The 23,051-nt window shown below is 45.4% G+C and overlaps 1 protein-coding gene across 1 annotated transcript in view; it reads right to left on the reverse strand.

Moving 5' to 3' along the window:
• Positions 1 to 3,601: 3,601 nt before the first annotated feature.
• SAMHD1 (SAM and HD domain containing deoxynucleoside triphosphate triphosphohydrolase 1) overlaps positions 3,602 to 23,051 on the reverse strand; it is a 57,780-nt gene continuing 38,330 nt past the window's right edge. Inside the window, 5 exon segments of the mRNA NM_001292080.1 lie at positions 3,602 to 3,736; positions 9,736 to 9,873; positions 10,354 to 10,458; positions 16,135 to 16,227; positions 17,656 to 17,795. Coding sequence (NP_001279009.1) covers positions 3,602 to 3,736; positions 9,736 to 9,873; positions 10,354 to 10,458; positions 16,135 to 16,227; positions 17,656 to 17,795 — 611 coding nt within the window.

Consider the following 23,051-nt stretch of genomic DNA (forward strand, 5'->3'; position numbering starts at 1 on the left):
GGCCTGGGAACCCAAGATACAGGTGGGGGCAGGCACTGCTGTTTTGCAGAGGTGACTGAAGGATTAAAAGATGCTTACACCTTACCCAAGCAGCACTGAGACCCTAAGCTAACAGGACCTTAGAAAACTAAGAAAAATCCGCATCCCTTCCCATGCTAGTGCCTGCCTCCGGGCAAAGGGAAGACCTTTCACTATGCTGTTCCCCGCCAGCTACTGAATGAGGAAAACCAGCCTCATGAACATTATCATTTTAGAGGTTCTACAACGAATTCATGTTTATAGTAGAAAAACCAGAAGACATTAAAAAAAATGAAAATTACCTAAAATTCAACCCCCCCAACTCTAACATTTTCATGTATATCCTTCCAGACAATGTTCCATGAATATGTATGTGTGTGTATTCTTACAGAAACAGGATTCTACTCTGTATGTGTGGAAATGATTTTAACTTACAGAATATTGTCAAACCTTAGAAACCCAGGCTTGAGCACTGGAACTAATAAAGACTCTAGCAGCATCATTCCTCCTCTGGCCTGCTGCAGAACGTTGAGGCCCTTTTGTCTGCCACCAGTGCCAGGTTCTTGTGAATCTGCTATTTAATTGCACGAGGAAGGTATGAAAGGAGCAAATGAGTAATATGCATATTCAGACAAAGAGGTCGAAAGCTTTGTGGAACACAACTTTCAAGATGGAGATACATTCACGAAGCTTTATTGCAGCTGTTTCCCTTACCCAGTTGAAGTGGCCAGTCATTTTAATTTGCAGTTCTATTTACATTCCCAGGGTAACCATGTTCAGTAACTCTCTAGAGGCTAAGCTGTTAAAATTTCCATTTTTATACAAATAGCGAAGATGTTTCTTTCCTTCTTTTTTTTTTTGTTTGAGACAGAGTTTTGTTCTTGACTCCCAGGCTGGAGTGCAGTAGCGATCTTGGCTTACTGCACACTCCACCTCCCCGGTTCAAATGATTCTCCTGCCTCGGCCTCCCGAGTAGCTGGGATTACAAGCACACACCACCACAATTTCGCCTGGCTAATTTCTGTATTTTTAGCAGAGACTGGGTTTCGCCATGTTGGCCAGGCTGGTCTCGAACTCTTTACCTCAAGTGATCCGCCCACCTCGGCATCCCAACGTGCTGGGATTACAGGTGTGAGCCACTTCACCTGGCCAAGATGTTTCTTAAGGAAAATGTAACCTTGTAAATGGTGCAGAGTTATCATAATGAAAACAGTTGCAAAGAACATAAAGTACAGCTGCCTTACATGTAACAAAAGATGCAAACAAAATCCATTCAAGTTGTTTCACAGACAGCACAGTGACACAGTATTAGGACTACAGAATCTCAGAGTAAATCACAATGATTTAAAGGTAAGATATACAGGAATAAAATGATTTTAACACAATATGACATTCCTGAGGCACCTTGGCTAAAATGGGAATGACCTACTGCCATGGCTGACCTCACTTGTGCGTCGCTGAGCCCATATGTGAACAGATTGCCTCAGTACCATGGTAGGCATGAGAGGAGAAGGGTTTTAACTATTCTCTTATGAATTGTAACCAACCCCTATTATCTACTGATAGATGGAGTGGAGGGGGGTGGTGGGGGGGTGGGGTGATCATACAGGATGGCAGACATTCCAAGTACTCTTCACCCCAGTATGGACGGAACAGAATGTGGCTACACGGTGGCTAGTGACAGACTGCTGGGAAATCTGCTGGCCTGTGGTCTGAGTTCCCCTACACGCTCAGGCTGCCCCTCACTCCCAGTGTGCCAGGGAGGCTTAGTCCGGGGAGCACCACAGCGGAAGACATTCGGGGCTCATGGCTCCTATCCCAACTAGCCTGCATCTTCAGCACCCTCTGGCCACCACCAGCTTTGGCTCTAACTGCAGACTTTTTTTTTTTTTTTGAGACGGAGTCTCGCTCTGTCACCCAGGCTGGAGTGCAGTGGCTCTATCTCGGCTCACTGCAAGCTCCGCCTCCCGGGTTCATGCCATTCTCCTGCCTCAGTCTCCTGAGTAGCTGGGACTACCACGCCTGGCTAATTTTTTGTATTTTTAGTAGAGACGGGGTTTCACCATGTTAGCCAGAATGGTCTTTATCTCCTGACCTTGTGATCCGCCCGCCCCGGCCTCCCAAAGTGCTGGGATTATAGACATGAGCCACCGCACCTGGCCCTGCAGACTTTGTTCTTGGTGAATTGCTATAGAACTGGGAATAAGGTGTGCCCTGGGCACAGGGACACTGCCCCACCAAGGTGGTGCCCCCTCCACTGCTGGGAAAACGAAGTTACCTAGGGGAGCCTGGAACCCACTGGGCAGTCACTCATTTCCCCACAGGCAGTGCAGTGTTTGCACTTTTTTTTTTTTTTGCTTTTTTTTTGGAGACAGAGTCTCACTCTGTCACCCAGGCTGGAGTGCAATGGCGTGATCTTGGCTCACTGCAACCTCCGCCTCCCGGGTTCAAGCGATTCTCCTACCTCAGCCTCCCAAGTAGCTGGGACTACAGGCGCACGCCGCCACGCCCGGCTAGTGTTTGCTCTTAAATACACAAAATGCACCAAACCAGCAAAAACAAAGTCCCAGGTCTGAGGAGCTCTGAGGATGGTGCCTGTGACGGCCTCTGGCCAGCTCTCCAGGATACTCAGAGAGCAGGTCAGGGGAGGCTTTCTCCAGGCTGGGCAGTGGGAAGGCCCTCTGGACTGGGGGAGTGAGTATTCAGGAGACAAAGGCACTGCCCAGGTCTGGAACCGCCACGAGTCAAGGCACAGCCTAGTTTGGGGGATTCCTCTGTCACTGGGGGTAGGGATCTCCCAACAAGAGGCGGCTTTAGGCTCCACTCATGAGGAGGCCTGAGCTCCCAGATCTTCCCCAAAACCTAATCAGGCCTCTCACCAGTGTGTTGGAGGCCACTCCTGGCCATCATCTCCAACTGTTTACCTCAACTTGGCACCTTGTAGGGGGCTAAAAGGGTGAGGGGAGGTGTTTTTCACCTATGCTTGAAGAGGACTATCCTCAAACTTGAAGTGACAGGGAACTCTTCACCGGGGCAGGATTTGATGTTTTGTTTTTAGCCATGTTTGTCTATGACAATGTCAACTTCTAATTCCAATTTGTACCCTTGTCTCATTTCTACATTAAAAACAAAAAACAATCATCCGTCATAAAAGTTCAGAGTAAGCTGGGTGTGGTGGCACGTGCCTATAGTCCCAGCTACTTGGGAGGCTAAGGCAGGAGGGTTGCTTGAGCCCAGGAAAGTGCGAGTCCAGCCTGGGCAACAGAGCAAAACCTTGTCTTTTAAAAAAGAAAAAAAAGAGAGTACAGAGTAGATAAAAGTGTTGTTATTCTAAGAAAATAGACTACCGAAGGAGAAAGACTTTAATATTAAAAATAGGCAAGGTAATACTTTTCATAGTATAGTAAGATTTGCCTAATACCATCTTATTTCTTTGATTAAAAATTACTTAGCTTCAGCATGTGTGTACATTCAAACTACAAAATTAAAGCATGAGTTATCATAATTTTGCAGAATTCTATGAGTGAAGCCCCTAAATGAATTGTGCGGGGGAGGGAGTTTGTAAATAGCCGACTACAGACATTCACCTTGGGTCATCTTTAAAAAGCTGGAGTCTGCTTTTGGATGCTTCTCGGAGGCGAGTTGGACTTTGGACTGAAGTCCTGTAGTTCCATTCCTTTTTCTGAGGTGTTATGAGTGGGGCTATAACATCGCCATCCTATTAGAAGGAGAGAGAAAAACAGAGAACAGAGAAAAGCCAGTTTCCATCATCTTATTTGTGAGTGAAAGTCTCAGGTGCGCACATCCTCATCTTGCATATAGATTGCTTCTAGGTGTCCTCACTCCAGGGAAACTCCAAATTACCTATGCCCTGTGCTTGGGACCAATTAGAAACATTACAGTCTTATGCAGGAAGAGCCTTCATGAAAACAGACACTGGCCTCTGCAGAGATGACCGGAAGCAGCATACCACTGCCTACCTCTATGGCCTCCTTCACACACCTTCACGGAGCACAAACCCTGTCCTGTTTGCCCAGGAGAAAGACAGGATGCACTGAACCCCTAGGTTCTCTCTCACCTGGTCCCCTCTGCGATAAATGGCCCAGGTCTACAAGATGGCAAAGAAGGGGAGAAAAGACAGTATGTACCTGCAGAATTTAAATTTTTCTCTGCATCAAAGCTCTAACGTTGGCCCCATCAGCATAGGCTCCAGCCAAAGGACCTCCTCCACCCAAAATAAGGGAGAGATCCAAAGGGAGGTAATACAATGACCTGAAACCATAGAGGTAAGAAGAAGCAAGGCCTCCTAATACTTGAGTCTATGCTAAACTGCTCTGAACTTGTGTGTAGATCCTCTTTGGTTACGAGAGGATGCAGGATCTTGGAGAGCTTCTGTTGTATCAGGAATACAATGCTGGTAGGAGAATTCATGCTCCTCATCTGCCTGTTTGCTCTCAGATCCATTCTTTACTCTTCCTCTCCCTACTCTGTTTCACTGGAGCCACTCCGGTAAATTACATTCCTCAGCTCCCTTGCCTGCTGGTTTCCAGTTAGGTTTGGTCTCTCTGGTGGGAGATGAGGTGAGAAGAGGGCAGAGAAATCAGGTTATTTCTCTCCCTACCTCCTCCGGCACGAGTGGCAGTGGCAGTGACTCTTCTGTGGTTCTAGCTTCTGCAGGTGGCCCCAGCTCCGGGACTCCCACCTGCTCCCTTGGTCTCTCCTATCCTAGAGGTGGTAGCAGCTTCCTGCTTTTGAATCACCGTCCTCTGTACTCATTTAGCTCTGCCAGAACTTTTGTATCTCATCCCCCATGTTAAATTTCTTCCGTTGAACCACACTGGATCTGACTTGACAGAACCATTAAAAACGGTATTTTAAAATTTTATCATTATTATGTTTTTGAGATGGAATCTTGCTCTGTCACCCATGCTGGAGTGCAGTGGCATGATTTCAGCTCACTGCAACCTCCACCTCCAGGGTTCAAGCGATTCTCCCGCCTCAGCCTCCCAAGTAGCTGGGATTACAGGTGTGCACCACCATGGCTAATTTTTGTATTTTTAGTAAAGATGGGGTTTCACTATGTGGGTCAGGATGGTCTCGAACTCCTGATCTCAGTAAAGGCAATCATTTAGGCCAGGTGTGGTGGCTCACACCTGTAATCCTAGCACTTTGGGAGGCCAAGGCAGGTGGATCACTTGAGGTCAGGAGGTCAAGACCAGCCTGGGCAACATGGTGAGACCCTGTCTCTACTAAAAATACAAAAATTAGCTGGGCATGGTGGTGCATGCCTGTAGTTCCAGCTACTCAGGAGGCTGAGGCAGGAGAATCACTTCAACCCAGGAGGCGGAGCTTGCAGTGAGCTGAAACCATACTACTGCACTCCAGCCTGGGCAACAGAGTGAGACTCCGTCTCAAAAAAAAAGTCATTCTATTGCTGTGATACTTGTTCTTAAAGGTCTATTTCAAAATCGACAGTTTTTATTTTATTTGTCTTTAAACTCATCTCTATTTCTTTTTTTTAATTGAGATGGAGTCTGGCTCTGTCGCCCAGGCTGGAGTGCAGTGGCCAGATCTCAGCTCACTGCAAGCTCCGCCTCCCGGGTTAACGCCATTCTCCTGCCTCAGCCTCCTGAGTAGCTGGTACTACAGGCGCCCGCCACATCGCCCGGCTAGTTTTTTGTATTTTTTTGAGTAGAGACGGGGTTTCAACGTGTTAGCCAGGATGGTCTCGATCTCCTGACCTCGTGATCCACCCGCCTCGGCCTCCCAAAGTGCTGGGATTATAGGCGTGAGCCCCCGCACCCGGCCTCATCTCTATTTCTACCCATGTTTCTTTCTTTCTTTTTTTTTTTTTTTTGAGACGGAGTCTGGCTCTGTCGCCAAGGCTGGAGTGCAGTGGCCGGATCTCAGCTCACTGCAAGCTCCGCCTCCCGGGTTAACGCCATTCTCCTGCCTCAGCCTCCCGAGTAGCTGGTACTATAGGCGCCCGCCACCTCGCCCGGCTAGTTTTTTGTATTTTTTTGAGTAGAGACGGGGTTTCAACGTGTTAGCCAGGATGGTCTCGATCTCCTGACCTCGTGATCCACCCGCCTCGGCCTCCCAAAGTGCTGGGATTACAGGCGTGAGCCCCCGCACCCGGCCTCATCTCTATTTCCCTTCCCTTCCCTTCCCTTCCCTTCCCCTCCCCCCCACCTCCCCCCCTCCCCTCCCCTCCCCTCCCCTCCCCTCCCCTTCTTTTTCCTTCCTTCCTTCCTTCCTTCCTTCCTTCCTTCCTTCCTTCCTTCCTTCCTTCCTTCCTTCTCTCTCTCTCTCCCCCCCTCCCTTCTCTTTCTCTCTCTCTCTCTCTCTCTCTCTCTCTCTCTCTCTCTCTCTTTCTTTCTTTCTTTTTTGAGACGGAGTCTGGCTCTGTCGCCCAGGCTGGAGTGCAGTGGCCGGATCTCAGCTCACCGCAAGCTCCGCCTCCCGGGTTTACGCCATTCTCCTGCCTCAGCCTCCCGAGTAGCTGGTACTACAGGTGCCCGCCACATCGCCCGGCTAGTTTTTTGTATTTTTTTTTTTTTTTGAGACGGAGTCTCGCTCTGTCGCCCAGGCTGGAGTGCAGTGGCCGGATCTCTGCTCACTGCAAGCTCCGCCTCCCGGGTTCACGCCATTCTCCTGCCTCAGCCTCCCGAGTAGCTGGGACTACAGGCGCCTGCCACCTCGCCCGGCTAGTTTTTTGTATTTTTTTAGTAGAGACGGGGTTTCACCGGGTTAGCCAGGATGGTCTCGATCTCCTGACCTCGTGATCCGCCCGTCTCGGCCTCCCAAAGTGCTGGGATTACAGGCTTGAGCCACCGCACCCGGCCTCTTTCTTTCTTTTCTTTTCTCTTTCTTTCCCCCTTCCCTTCCCTCCCCTCTCCTCCCCTCCCCTTCCCTTCCCTCCCCTCTCCTCCCCTCCCCTTCCCTTCCCTCCTTCCTTCCTTTCTTTCTTTCTCTCTCTCTCTCTTTCTCTCTCTTTCTCTCTCTCTCTCTTTCTATCTTTCTCACAGCATCTTGCTCTGTCAACCAGGCTGGAGTGTAGTGGTATGATCATAGTTCACTGCAGCCTCAGACTCCTAGGCTCAAACAATCCTCCGACCTCAGCCTCCCAAAGTGCTAGGATTATAGATGTGAGCCACCATGCCTAGCATATAGCCAACTTTTTTATTTCCACTCATTCTAATTTCAATTCTAGTGAATTTTATAAATGTAAACAAATATGTCACTTTCCTGCTTAAAACCCTTCAGTGCCGATGCTCCCTACTGCTCTTGGCTGACAGGACTGTGCATAAAGCCCCAGACACCTCCACACTCTATGTTCCTTCCTGAAATGCACCATATTCTTTCTCATCTTCCGAATTAATCCTGTGGTGTCTATGCCTCAACCCCTCCCCTACCGCCACCTCCTGCTGCCAGCCCTTAACCCAGATGACTCCTCACTCAACCTTCAGGTCTCAGTTTATAAGCCCTTCTTTAAATCAGCTTTTCCTGACCAACTAAGACCAGTTAAATCCTCCTTGTTTTTCCTCCTCTAAGACTGTGTACTCACCCTACACCCAAAGTACTTACCATGCTCCTATAATTATTAATTTATGGAGTAAAATTAATAATTATTATCATCCCCAACTAGATTGTTATCCCCAACCTGAATGGGATCCATGGGTTATTAGGAACTCTCTATCTTACGTACTATTCCAGGCACCTAACAAGGGCGTGGCAAAATACTCACTCAGTGAGTAAATGTATCAAATTTATAGTAGTTATCATGACACAGCCAAACTTTAATAGCCTCTCTTGACTCTCTGTTTCCAGCCTCTCCAAGTTCCAGTCTATCTGCAGCTGGAGTTCTCAGTGATTTAGTTTCAGTGATTTAATTTCACAGTACCTAGGAGAGACATACAGCTGACCCTCTGCATCCATGGGCAGCTTCAACCAACTGTAGATAGAAAATGTGAGGTGGGGAGAAATGGATGCCTGTGTCTATACTAAGCATGTACAGAGTTTCTTCTTGTCATGATTCCCTAAACAATACAGTATTAACAACTATTTACATAGGATTTACATTGTAGTAGGTTTTATAAGTAATCTAGAGATATTTAAAGTATAAAAGAGGATATGCATAGGTCATATGCAAACACTATACCATTTTATATAAGGGACTTGAGCCTCTGTGGATTTTTCTATCTGTAGGGTCTATGGGGGTCCTGGAGCCAGTTCCCCACAGATGCCAAGGGACAATTTTACTCTTATTCCCTCGGGTTTCACTCTAGTTGGAGCTGACACACATTCAGGCAGATCCTACAGAGCATGGCAACTCTTGAATGTGCTCAGTGATCCCCTCCCCACTGTACGGAGAAAAGAATCTCCTAGCCAATTATCCAAGGTTCTCCATAATCCAGTCCACTCTTCCCATTTAACCTCTCCACACTCAACAGTAAGAATTTTCTGGCTGGGCATGGTGGCTTCCACCTGTAATCCCAGCACTTTGGGGGGCCGAGGTGGGTGGATCACAAGGTCAGGAGATCGAGACCATCCTGGCTAACATAATGAAACCCTGTCTCTACTAAAATTCAAAAATTTAGCCAGGCATTGTGGCACCTGCCTACTTGGGAGGCTGAGGCAGGGGAATCGCTTGAACCCGGGAGGCAGAGGTTGCAGTAAGTGCAGTTGTCACTGCAGCCTGGGTGACAAAGCAAGACTCCATCCCAAAAAAATGAATGAATTAATTAATTAAAAAAAATAATTTTCTACCCTGGACAGACAGGTCTCCTCATGGTCCCCTAAATACTCTCAGCTCATTCCAGCTTCATGCCTTTATTTATGCTCCTCCCATTGCCAAATATACCCTTCATTCTCCCTGCTGCTCATCCAAACAACCCTGCCTTCTAGATCTAGCAGATCCCGCCCCTTCACCAGGCTTCTCCCAGAGATCTCCCAACTCTCTGAATCCTCAGAGATCTTGCCTGGGTCATGCCGTGTGGCACTTGATAAAGCACCGACATCCTGAGCTATGCTTTCATGTCTCACCCTATACTTTGTTCCCTTTAGCACCTGACACACAGGGAGGTGTGAGGGAGAGTTCCAGACTAGGCAGTAAAGCACTGTTTCCCTGCTTGCCAATTATATTCATTCATTCAGTCAATAAATGCCAACTGGCCACATTGTCTGTGCAGACGCCTACTATGTGTAGGTCAGTAAGAGACAATTTTAACAACATTCTCTACAGGGTTGGCAACTGTGGCTTGGCTCCTTTTCCCTCTACTCTCATTCTTGATCATTTAAATAGTTAACTAATATACAGAAGTAACCAGGTTTAGAAACATGAAGTCTACTATCAATTGTATGTTAAACAAGTTAACTACTCAGCTTTGGTAACCTCTGAAAGATGGAGACACTGAACAACTTTCCAGGGCCACTGGTGAACAACATTAGAAAGCATTATTTACATGTTCACATTTTTATCTTTTATTATTAGGACAATAATGCTAAACAGTATCCATTCCCAACTCCTGTAGGAAGAAATCACTGGCTGACACAGATTCAGACATTTTAAAAGGAAAGAAAGTGAAAGACCTTATTTTCAAAACCATAACCAAGTGACTACAACTTAAATGGGAACGTTTCAGCAGATAGAATTATTTTTGGTTTTTACTTAAAAATAAAAAATTGTGCAAAGTTTATGAGTAACAGGCCACCTACCTGAGGCTTGGTGAAATTTCTGTCTGCACACCACTGAACAAAATGTTGTTTTGCGGCATACAAACTCTTTCTGTCCATCTTCTTACAATATACTCGAATCAGCTGCTCTGCAAATGTCTCTGGCAGAAGTCGTGAAACCTTTTTAAAATGAAGAGATTTCACTATCACCTTGAATTCACACATTGGAGATACCAGCTGGTCCCTAGGCTCCTAACTATTTCTTTTTTTTCGAGACAAGGTCTCCCTGTCATCCAGGCTGGAGTGCAGTGGCACAATCACAGCTCACGGAGGCCTTGACCTCCCAGGCTGAAGCGATCCTCCCACCTCAGCCTCCTAAGTAGCTGGAACTACAGGCATTAGCTACCATGCCTAAGTTTTTTATTTTTTATAGAGATGGGGTCTCGCTTTATTGGCCAGGCTGATCTTAAGCTCTCAGTCTCAAGTGATCCTCCCACTTCAGCCTCCCAAAGCACTGGGATTACAGGTATGAGCTACTGTGCCAGACCCACTTTAATTGTAAAGATATGCCTTAAAACCTAATTTGCATATAAAATGCTAATTTACCATAAAGATTTGCTATATGCCATTACAGTATATTTGTTTTGCCTAAGTAGTTACCTGGTTTTTCGTAATCCTGATTGCTCTGTTGGGGTCAGTCTTACAATAGAAGCTAACATGATCAATTGGATTATTTTCTTGCATTCCATAATCCATGTTGATAACCTAAATAAAAGCAATACATAAGTAATCATATAGCAACCAGGAGAACTGAATTCAGGGCTGTAGAAGCATAACAAGAAATGGAACAGAGGCTGGGCACGGTGGCTCAGGCCTGTAATCCCAGCATTTTGGGAGGCCAAGGCAGGTAAATCATGAGGTCAGGAGTTCGAGACCAGCCTGGCCAACATACTGAAACCCCGTCTCTACTAAAAATACAAAAATTAACTGGGCATGGTGGCATGCGCCTGTAACCCCAGTTACTCGGGAGACTGAGGCAGGAGAATTGCTTGAACCTGGGAGGTGGAGGTTGCAGTGAGCTGAGATTGCACCACTACACTCCAGCCTGGCAACAGAGTGAGATTGTGTTCCCCCGACAAAAAAAAAAAAAAAAAAAGAAAAGAAAAAGAAATAGAACAGAGCCTTCTGGGGATTCGGAAGTAAGAATGTTGATAAGGTGACTCGTGATGGAATAAAAATAACTGGTTCATGACCACTCTTAGGGATTTGGTATTGAAATCTGGGGAAGAATGGGAAATGTACTTGTGTGTTCAATCTAAGTATGGTGTAAACTCAATCCCTGCTATGTGACAGATACAGGTAGACACTAGAGGTACAACAAGGACACTTTAAAATAAAATCCCAGACGGAACGCAGTGGCTCACTTGAGACCAGGAGTTCGAGACTATCCTGGTCAACATGGTGAAACACTGTCTCTACCAAAAATACAAAACAAAACAAAACAAAACAAAATTAGCCAGACATGGTGTTATGTACCTGTGGTCCAAGCTACTTGGGAGGCTGAGGCACAAGAATTGTTTGAACCTGGCAGGCGGAGGTTGCAGTGAGTTGAGATTGCGCCACTGCACTCCAGCCTAGGCAACAGAGCGAGACTCTGCCTCCAAAAATAAATAAGTAAAGAAAATTCTAGCCCCCACAAACCAGGCAGCCCTAGATTGAAGTTCAACAAATAATTATAAAAGTATGCAACCACAGTTGAAAAGCAAAGGGTGCTTTGAAATGTTCTAACAGGGTACCTGATGTAGCCTAGGGTGCCCGGAGAATGACTGAAAACATTTTCCCGGGAAAGTGACTTTACTAAGTGAGCAAGAAACAAACAGGCTTAGGTGGGAAGAAAAAGAATTGCAGGCAGAAGAAAAAGAATTGCAGGCAGAAGAAACAGCTCAGAGGCAGAGAGTACTGAAACTATCTCCTGGATTTAGCAACTCTGAAGTCACTGGAGATCCTGGAGAGAGTATAGTGATGGCAACAGAGAAAAAGGTTCCGGAGAAAATGAGAAACAGAAATGTAAGAGGCGTGATGGCTCATGCCTGTGATCCCAGCACTTTGGGAGGTCGACGCGAGTGGATCACAAGGTCAGGAGATCAAGACCAACCTGGCCAATGTCGTGAAACCCCATCTCAACTAAAAATACAAAAATTAGCTGGATGTGGTGGCAGACACCTGTAGTCCTGGCTACTCAGGAGGCTGAGGCAGGAGAATCGCTTGAACCCAGGAGGTGGAGGTTGCAGTGAGCCAAGATTGGGCCACTGCACTCCAGCCTGGGCGACACAGTGAGACTCTGCCTCAAAAAAAAAAAAAAAAAAAAAAAGTAAGAGAAGGCAACTCTTAGAAGTTTGGCGTTCAGAGGAGGCAAGATGTTAAAGAAAATAAAATTACAGCTAGATAGGAGGAGTAAGTTCTAGGGTTCTATAGTTCTGTAGGATGACTACGACTATAGTTAACAGTAATTTCCTTTGTTTTGACATAGAGCTTTGCTCTGTTGCTCTGATTGGACTGTAGTGGCACAATCTCGGCACACTGCAACCTCCACCTCCTGGGTTCAAGTGATTCTCCTGCCTCAGCCTCCTAAGTAGCTGGGATTACAGGCATGCACCACCACACCCAGCTAAGTTTTGTATTTTTAGTAGAGATGGGGTTTCACCATGTTGACCAGGCTGGTCTCAAACTCCTGGCCTCAAGTGATTCACCTGCCTCGGCCTCCCAAAGTGCTGTGATTACAGGCATGAGCCACCATGGCCGGCCTAGTTAACAGTAACCTATTACACAGTTTTTTTGTTATTTTTGATATGGAGTCTCTCTGTCGCCAGGTTGGAATGCAGTGGCTCGATCTCGGCTCACTGCAACCTCCGCCTCCCAGGTTCAAGCAGTTTTCCTGCCTCAGCCTCCCAAGTAGCTGGGACAACAGGCGCATGCCATCACACCTGGCTAATTTTTTAAATTTTATTTTAGTAGAGACAGGGTTCCACCATGTTGGCCAGGAAGGTCTCGATCTCCTGACCTCATGATCCACCTGCCTTGGCCTCCCAAAGTGCTGGGATTACAGGCATGAGCCACCGTGCCCGGCTTATTACATAGTTTTAAATAGCTTGAAGGAAAATATTAAATGTCCCCAACACAGAGAAATGATAAATGTTTTAGATGATGCATATGCTAACTGCCCTGATCTGATCATCAGACATTTATATACACTATGTACCCCATGAAAAGGGGACAGTTATTATTTGTCACTTTAAAAAAATACATAAAATAAAAACATAAAGGAAAAAAAGACAGCAAGAAAGAAGTACCTGGAGAGGAATTTGGTACCTTAGAAAGGTAAGGGAAGATGAGTCTGACCCTGAAAAAGAGGAGAGGGGTGAAGAGCAGTGTGGTGTTCATGATTTTCTTGAGACAGGCTCTTGCTCTGTCGCCTAGGCTAGAGTGCAGTGGTGCGATATCAGCTCACTGCAACCTCCACCTCCTGGGCTCAAGCGATCTTCCCATCTTGGCCTCCTGAGTAGCTGGGACTATAGGCGTGCACCACCACACCTGGATAATTTTTGTGTTTTTGGTACAGATGGGGTTTTGCTGCAGCAAGCCATGATCATGCCACTGCACTTCATCCTGGGACACAGACAGAGACCCTGTCTCAAAATAAACAAAAGTTTAAACTAACATTGGTTGGGTGCAGTGGCTCATGCCTGTAGTCCCAGCACTTTAGGAGGCTAAGGCAGCAAGATTGCTTGAGGCCAGGAGTTTGAGACCAGCCTGGGCAACAGAGTGAGACCCTATCTATACAAAAAATTTAAAAATTAGCTGGGCATGGTGGCATGTGTCTGTAGTCCTAGCTACTCAGGAGGCTGAGGTGGGAGGATCGCTCGAGCCCAGGAGTTTGAGGTTATAATGAGCTGTGACTATATCACTGCACTCCAGCCTGGGCAACAGAGTGAGACCCTGTCTCTAAAAAATAAACAAATAACACTAAATACAATAAAAATGAAGTTATTCAGTTACAGCAACCACATTTCAGGTGCTCAACAGCCGCATGCAGCTAGTGGCTATGAAAAGGGACAGCACTGACCAAGAATATCTCTGTCACTGCAGAAAGTTCTATGGGACAACACTTCTCTAGAACACAAGTAGAATTACCCTAAGCCCTTGACAAGAACAAAGCTGTTTCCCCAGTATACAAATGGGAATACTGAATACAGTTGCAGATGGAGGCAGGCTTGTTTCTTTGGTGAGAAAGGTGTAAGGAGTTGCTACCTAATGGCCTATAGTTTATCTTGGAAATAAGAGTCAAAGGTTGGGTTATTCATGAGGGTGAATATAGCTGGAGGTGGGAAGCATGGTTGGAGTTCTGCGAGGAGGGAGGACAGTTTGAAATGATGATGATGATTATTATTAGTATTACTTTTTGAGATGGGGGTCTTGCTCTGTTGCCCAGGCTGGAGTGCAGTGGCAGGATCTTGGCAAGATCACTGTAACCTCCGCCTCCCAGGTTCAAGTGATTCTCCTGCCTCAGCCTCCTTGAGTAGCTGAGATTATAGGCACCCACCACCATCCCTGGCTAATTTTTGTATTTTTAGTAGAGATGGGGTTTTGCCATTTTGGCCAGGCTGGTCTCGAACTCCTGACTTCAGGTGATCTGCCCGCCTCAGCCTCCCAAAGTGCTGGGATTGCAGGCGTGAGCCACCGTGCCTGGCCTGAAATGATTATTAGAGACTGGGAGAATCACACTAAGCCTGCCATAAGGCCAAGCTTAGTTTCGTGACCGGGAATTTATAGATATGCCTGTACGGTGATGGTATCCAGGAGCATTTATGTGTCCAGGTATAGGTGTGGAGATGTTTAGATTTGATTCATCTAGGTTGTATGGCCTTCTGCTAGGTAGATGCAAAGAAGGAAAAGAACGTTGAGGGTAATTGCAGAAAAATGAGTGAATTACTGTATCACAATATCCAAGATACTTTTTTTTTTTTTTTTGAGATGGAGTCTCATTCTGTCGCCCAGGCTGGAGTGCAGTGGTGTGATCTCAGCTCACTGCAACCTCTGCCTCCTGGGTTCAAGCGATTCTCCTGCCTCAGCTTCTCAAGTAACTGGGATTATAGGCGTGCGCCACCACGCCTGGCTAATTTTTTGTATTTTTAGTAGAGATGGGGTTTCACTGTGTTGGCCAGGCTGGTCTCGAACTCCTGACTTCAAGTGATTCACCCTCCTTGGCCTCCCAAGGTGCTGGGATTATAGGCGTGAGCCATTGCACCCGGCCTACATGTGGAGAGAAATGAAGATAGAAGGCCGCTGACAAGCTCGAAGAAAGTGAGGACACAATAAACTAGAGGGCCTGATGAGCTAGGAAAACGTGGATGAGGAGGAAAGGGGTTTGTGAGAAAAGTATGTTTAAACTAGTGATTTTACAGGGAGGGCAGTTTTGAATGTTGATAAGGTCCAGGGTGTAATCTGCTGAGACTATTGGCCTGAGGTGCAGTGCTGTCTAGCTCTGTCGTCCAGGCTGGAGTGCAGTGGCGCAGTATCGGCTCACTGCAACCTCCACCTCCCGGGTTCAAGTGATTCTCCTGCCTCAGCCTCCTGAGTAGCTGGGACTACAGACACATACCACCACACCCAGCTAATTTTTGTATTTTTAGTAGCGATGGGGGTTTCACCATGTTGGCCAGGATGGTCTCAATCTCCTGACTTTGTGATCAACCCGCCTCAGCTTCCCGAAGTGCTAGGATTACAGTCATGAGCCACTGTGCCCAGCTCTTTTTTTTTTCTTTTTCTTTTTCTATTGGAGACAGAGTCTTACTCTGCTGCTCAGGCTGGAGTGCAGTGGTGTGATCTCGGCTCGCTGCAACCTCTGCCTCCTGGGTTCAAGCAATCCTCCTGCCTCAGCCTCCCGAGTAGCTGGGACTATAGGCGTGAGCCACCAAGCCCGGCTAATTTTTTTGTATTTTCACTAGAAACGGGGTTTTGCCTTGTTGGCCAGGCTGGTTTCGAACTCCTGACTCAGGTGATCCACCCACCTTGGCCTCCCAAAGTGCTGGGATTATAGGCGTGAGCCACAGTGCCTGGTCCTACAACTTTTTCCTCTGTGTTTGTATGCAGGCAACAACAAAAAAAATAAATTAAAATGTGTTACTTGTGTAATTAAAAATTTTTAATATAAACAATGTAATCACATGACCACAATTATATTAAAAATAATGGCAAAATATCACAAATAAAATTTTTTTGTGGTTAATAATATTGGTTCTCTTTGTAAGGGCACAGATGACTTCCTTTTATCTTTCTGCATTTTTCTAAGTAATTATAATGAACACGTACTACTTTTATAATGGTGAGTGCTTTATCTTTAAAAAATTATTCACTCAGTTTATTACTGGACTAATTACTTACATCCACTATAAAATCTTCAGCCTCCAGTTTTACTTCCAGCAATTCTCTGGGTTTAGCAGCGGCAACCTCTTTTGGAAGAGATTCATAGTCCTCCTGGAAAACACAAGACTCCCCATGTTGGAATCCATTTTTCATCATTAAGCCTTTATGCCACAAACAGGTTCTCTTTAAGAAAATGGCACCTAACTAAGAAAAATGATTAGAGATATCCTTAACAAATATAGCTCCTGGCCGGGCGCGGTGGCTCAAGCCTGTAATCCCAGCACTTTGGGAGGCCAAGACGGGCGGATCATGAGGTCAGGAGATCGAGACCATCCTGGCTAACACAGTGAAACCCCGTCTCTACTAAAAAATACAAAAAACTAGCCGGGCGAGGTGGCGGGCGCCTGTAGTCCCAGCTACTCGGGAGGCTGAGGCAGGAGAATGGCGCAAACCCGGGAGGCGGAGCTTGCAGTGAACCGAGATCCGGCCACTGCACTCCAGCCTGGGCGACAGAGCGAGACTCCGTCTCAAAAAAAAAAAAAAAAAAACAAAAAAAAACCAAAAACAAATATAGCTCCTACCAATGTCACCCATTAAACAAATAGAGCAATTTTTATAAAAAATTGTGAAAAGTGGCCAGGCATAGTGGCTCACGCCTATAATCCAAGCACTTTGGGAGGCCGAGGTGGGCGGATCATGAGGTCAGGAGTTCAAGACCAGACGGGGTGGAACCCCGTCTCTACTAAAAATACAAAAATTAGCTGGGCATGGTGACGGGTGCCTATAATCCCAGCTACTCAGGAGGCTGAGGCAGAATTGCTTGAATCCAGGAGGTGGGGGGTACAGTGAGCTGAGATCACACTACTGCACTCTAGCCTGGGTGACAAAGTGAGACTCTGTCAAAAAAAAAAAAAAAAAAATTCACATTTTGAAAAAAAAAAAAGTGGCATTAACCTATTAGTACAACAACAGGAAGTATAACCCAAGAAATTATTGAGGTAGGATGTGGTTATAAGTATGACTTGTGTTATAGCTTTCTGGCAAAGAGAAAACTCTTCAACAAGTAGGAGGTGAAAATAGATATTTTGAGTTAAAGAAGACAGGTGTGTGCCATCTGGGAGACTGATATCCTGTGAAGGAACCAAGTCATTACAACAGGTCACCACAGCCTCAATGAAGCCCATGCAGGCACTTTCTTTGGAGGTCCCTTTCCCTTATATTCATTTTCCCATGCTTGAATCTAGCCAAAATTAGAGACCCACTCTCACTTCCTGGATGAGAGCAAAGATTTGGAGTTAAGTTAGACCTGGCTTTTGAATCCTGGCTAAATATGCTTTCATGAGCAAGTTATTTAATCTCAGTGAAGCCTCAGTTTCTCCATCTGTAAAACAGGCCTAAGACCCCTGCACTGCTGTAAAGATTAAATGAGAGTAAATGTAAAGCACTTAGTACAGAGTCATAGTATCATGATAGGTTAGTGGTTTCCTCTTGGAGGACAGAGGTAACCTTTCACTAATGGAAAGATGCCTGATAACTCACCTTTTTAATCTTTACTTGTTCCGTTGGCTGGGTCTCACCCACATACTTGAATAGATTACGGTATTCAATTTGTTTTAAAATCTCTCGTGCGTCTTTCAATTTGGGATCAGTAGAGTATAAAATCTCCAGAAAAATGTTATCTGCCAATTTGATGACATTTCAGTTACATTAAAATAAAAACACAGAGTTAAAGAATTACATAGTGCTATTCTACTGAAATGATCTTAACAGGCAGGTACATTATTATTTTGGCAATATGAGAAAATTTTTTAAAATACTTAAGTGAAAAAACCTTTTAAAACTGTTCCAGTTGACCAGTCACAGTGGCTCATGCCTGCAATCCCAGCACTTTGAGAGGCTGAGGCGGGCGGATCACTTGAGGTCAGGAGTTTGAGACCAGCCTGTCCAACATGGTGAAACCCCGTCTCTACTAACAATACAAAATAAATTAGCTGGGTGCGGGCACCTGTAATCCCAGCTACTCAGGAGACTGAGGCAGGAGAATTGCTTGAGCCTGGAAAGTGGAGGTTGCAGTGAGCCAAGATTGCACCATTGCACTCAAGCCTGGGCAACAAGAGTGAGACTCTGTCTCAAAAATAAAAGTTCCTGTCAATGACTTGGATTTAATTCCAGGTAATCCGGAGCGTGGGGAAGGATAGAGAGAAATAAGACTGCATTGGAGTTGATGACTGCTGAGCTGGGTGATGCGTACATAAAGGTGTATGGATTTATTGTTGACATGTTTTATTTTGTCTTTAAAAGAGAATGGTGGTTAGGCACTGTGGCTCACATCTGTGATCCCAGCAATTTGGGAGGCCGAGGCAGGTGGATCACCTGAGGTCAGGAGCTCGAGACCAGCCTGGCCAACATGGCAAAACCCTGCCTCTACCAAAAATACAAAAATTAGCTGGGCATGGCGGCGCATGCCTGTGGTCCCAACTACTCAGGAGGCTGAGGCAGGAGAATTGCTTGAACCCTGGAGGTGGAGGTTGCAGTGAGCCGAGATGGCGCCACTGCACTCCCACCTGGGTGACAGAGTGACACTATCTCCAAAAAAAAAAAAAAAAGAGAACGGTCCTGAAATATTTACAAGCAAAATTATGTCTAGGATCTGCTTCAAAATAGTCCAGTGTTTGACATGAGTGGGTAGATGAGGAGATGAGGCAAAACTGCCATGTGTTGATAACTGTTGAAGCTAAGTGACAGGTACGTGGCTTTGTAAATTTCTATAATAATAAAACAACGATTTTTTAAGTGTCCCATTTGATGATGAGAGTAGAAGAAATGTTTTTCCTTTCTTTCATTTTCTCCCAATTTTTATTTTGAAAAATTTCAAAATGAAATATCCTTCACTTAAATTCAACAATTGTTAATGTTTTTCTGCATGTACTTTCTCCATATATATATCCCTGTGCAATTTTTTTTTTTTTTTTTTTTTTTTTGAGACAGAGTCTTGCTTTGTCACCTAGGCTGGCATGCAGTGGTGTGATCTTGGCTCACTGCAACCTCTGCCTCCCAGGTTCAAGTGATTCTCTTGCCTCAGCCTCCTGAGTAGCTGGGACTACAGGTGTGTGCCACCATGCCCAGCTAATTTCTGTATTTTCAGTAGAGATTGGGTTTTGCCACGTTGGCCATGCTGGTCTCAAACTCCTGGCCTCAAGTGATCTACCCGCCTCAGCCTCCCAAAGTGCTGGGATTCCAGGTGTGAGCCACTTCACCTGGCCTTTTTCTTTGTTTTTTTTCCTTCTTTTTAAGGAGACAAGGTCAGGTTCTGTGGCCTAGGCTGAAGTGCAGTGGTGTGATAATAGTTCACTGCAGCATCAAAGTCCTGTGCTCAAGGCATCCTCCTGCCTTAGCCCTTGAGTAGCTGGGACTACAGATGTGCACCACCATACCTGGCTAAATTTTTTTTTTTTTTTTTTTGAGACAGGGTCTCGCTGTGTCATCAGGCTGGAGTGAAGTGGCATATGATTATGGCTCACTGCATCCTTGACCTCCTGGGCTCAGGCAATCCTCCTGCCTCAGCCTCCTGAGTAACTGGGACTACAGGCACATGCCACCATGCCCAGCTAAATCAAAAGCTAGTTTAAATGTAAATATAATTTGAAAAAATTAATCTTCCTGCCTCAGTCTCCTGAACAGCTGGGACTAAAGACACATGCCACTACACCTGGATAAAGATGACTTTTTTTTTTTTTTTTTTTTTTTTGAGACAGAATCTCACCCTGTTGCCCAGGCTGGAGTGCAATGGTGCGATCTCGGCTCACTGCAACCTCCGCCCCCTGGGTTCAAATGATTCTCCTGTCTCAGCCTCCGGAGTAGCTGGGATTACAGGCACCAGGCTGGTCTCAAACTCCTGACCTCGTATTCGCCCGCTTCGGCCTCCCAAAGTGCTGGGATTACAGGAGTGAGCCACCGTGCCCAGCTGACTTTTTAAAATGTGGCATCACTTGCATTATTATGAATGAATATTAAAAGTATCCTCAACTTGTTCAATTTTTTTTTTTTTTACTTTTATGTTATTTATTTATTTATTTATTTATTTTATGTTTGAGATGGAATCTCGCTCTGTCATCCAGGCTGGAATGCAGTGGTGCGATCTTGGCTTACTGCAACCTCCACCTCCTGGGTTCAAGTGATTCTCGTGCCTCAGTCTCTGAGTAGCTGCGACTATAGGCACCTGCCACCACGCCAAGCTAATACTTTATATTTTTAGTAGAGACAGGGTTTCACCATGTTGGTCAGGCTGGTCTTGAACTCCTGACCTCAAGTGATCCGCCTGCCTCAGCCTCCCAAAGTGTTGGGATTATAGGCATGAGTCACCCTGCCTAGCCTTACATATATATTTTTAAAGAACAATGTATATAGTTCTTGTAAGTTAATTTTTTATTTTTTTTCTCTATTATTATTATTATTTGATACAGGGTCTTGCTCTGTTACCCAGGCTGGACTGCAGTGGTGCAATCTTGGCTCACTGCAACCCCCACCTCCTGGGCTCCAATGATTCTCCAACCTCAGCATCCTGAGTAGCTGGGACTACAGGCATGTACCATCACGGCTAATTTTTAAATTTTTTATAGAAACAGGGTTTCAGCATGTTGCCCAGGCTGATCTCAAACTCCTGGGCTCAAGCGATCCATCTGCCTTGGTCTCCTAGAGTGCTGGGATTATAGGCATGAGCCACCTTGTCTGGCCTGTTATGTATCTTTTGATTGAATTTACTGAAAGGTAATGTGAAGTCTGTCAAGTTGAATAATAAAAATTTGGGCTTGTATTTTACATGCCTTTTCCCCCCATTTCATTTTTCTAGTAATTCATTTTTATCATACTTTACAGAAATAACAATCTGCATGGGGTTGGTAATTTAAAAAACTGGTTCTTCAGAGACAGTTTAGGTTTCATTTTGTCAGTGTGCAGCAAATAGAATCCAGCTGCCGTAGAAGTAGCACTCTAGGCAGGAAGCTATGGTAGAGTGATTTGGCTGTGTCTTAGGTCACTTAGCTTCTGTTGTTTTTCTCCATTTTCAGAGCCTCCAACCTTTCCACGGATTCTGTAAGCTATGTGATTGCTTTCCCATTTTATTTTTATTTTTTGTTTATTTATTTATTTTTGAGACAGAGTCTTGCTCTGTTGCCCAGGCTGGAGTGCAGTGGTGCGATCTTGGCTCACTACAACCTCTGCCTCCTGGGTTCAAGCGATTCTCCTGCCTCAGCCTCCTGAGTAGCTGAGATTACAGGTATGCGCCACCATGCCTGGCTAATCTTTGTATTTGTAGTAGAGACAGGGTTTTACAATTTTGGACGGGATGGTCTCAAACTCCTGACCTCAGGTAATCTGCCCTCCTTGGCCTCCCAAAGTGCTGGGATTACAGGCATGAGCCACCATGCCTGGCCCAATTTTATTTTTAGTCAAACAGTTTCATAATTTGTAACTAAGAACTCTGACTGGTGTATACTTTTCATTTTACTTCTTTTGCTTTATCTCAGTCAATACTTTCCCACATTAAAGAACTAGCTGTGGCTGGGTGCAGTGGCCCACACCTGTAATCCCAGCACTTTGGGAGGCCGAGGCAGGTGGATCATCTGAGGTCGGGAGTTCCAGACCAGCCTGGCTGACATGGTGAAACCCTGTCTCTACTAAACATACAAAAAAAAATTAGCTGGGCATGGTGGTAGGCACCTGTAATCCCAGCTACTCGGGAGGCTGAGGAAGGAGAATCACTTGTACCCAGGAGGTGGAGGCTGCAGTGAGCCGAGATCATGCCATTGCATTCCCGACTGGGCTACAAGAGCAAAACTCTGTCCCACACTAAAAAAAAAAAGAACCTTTCCACACTAAGCTGCAGATTTTGTTTCTGCAGAAGTGTGGATAGATGTTCCTGGCGTCTTGTGTTTTTGGAATGAAAATAATGTTAAATGGTCAAGTCAGTTTTTTGGTGTTCAATATTAGTCCAGGTATGAGTTAAACAATGACAAATCTGGGCAACATAGTGGGACCCTGTCTCTACAAAAATTGAAAAAATTACCCAGGTGTGGTAGCACATGCCTATAGTCCCAGCTACTTGGCTGAGGCTGAGGCTGAGGCAAGAGGATCACTTGAGCCCGGGAGGTTGAGGCTGCAATAAGCTATGATGGCACCACTGCACTCCAGCCTGGATGACAGAATAAAATCCTGTCTCAAAATAAATAAAAAAATAAAAATTAAATTAAAAAGTTAAATAATGGGCCAGGCTTGGTGGCTCACACCTGTAATCCCAGCACTCTGAGAGATCGAGGCAGATGAATCACATGAGGTCAGGAGTTCAAGACCAGCCTGGCCAATATGGTGAAACCCCATCTCTACTGAAAATACAAAAATTAGCTGGGCATGGTGGGGCATGCTTGTAATCCCAGCTACCCAGGAAACTGAGGCAGAAGAATTGCTGAAACCCAAGAGGTGGAGGTTGCAGTGAGCCAAGATTGCACCAGTGCACTCCAGCCTAGGTGACAGAGCGAGACTCCATCTGCAGGAAAAAAAAAAAAAGTTAAATAATGTATATTGAGTACTTATGTGTCAAGTCTATACTAGGTGCTATGCCTCATTTAAACATCACAACAAAACTATATACTAGGTATCATTACCCTCATTTTACAGATGAAAGATTCAGATAGGTCAAATCCCTTTATCAAGGTCACTTTATCAGTACAAGACAGAAATAAAACTCAAATTCAAAAGGAGATAATTACTTGGGAAGCTAAAATCCTTCCACCGGCTGTGTACAGTGGGTCACACCTGTAATCCTGGCACTTTGGGAGGTCAAGGCAGGAAGATCGCTTGAGCCCAGGAGTTTGAGAGACGCCTGGGCAATATAGTGAGACCCTTTCTTTCTTTTTTTAAAATTAAATAGTTATTTTGAA

Source organism: Chlorocebus sabaeus, chromosome 2 (genome assembly GCF_047675955.1).
Source record: "Chlorocebus sabaeus isolate Y175 chromosome 2, mChlSab1.0.hap1, whole genome shotgun sequence".
In the NCBI taxonomy this organism is placed as follows: Eukaryota; Metazoa; Chordata; class Mammalia; order Primates; family Cercopithecidae; genus Chlorocebus; species Chlorocebus sabaeus.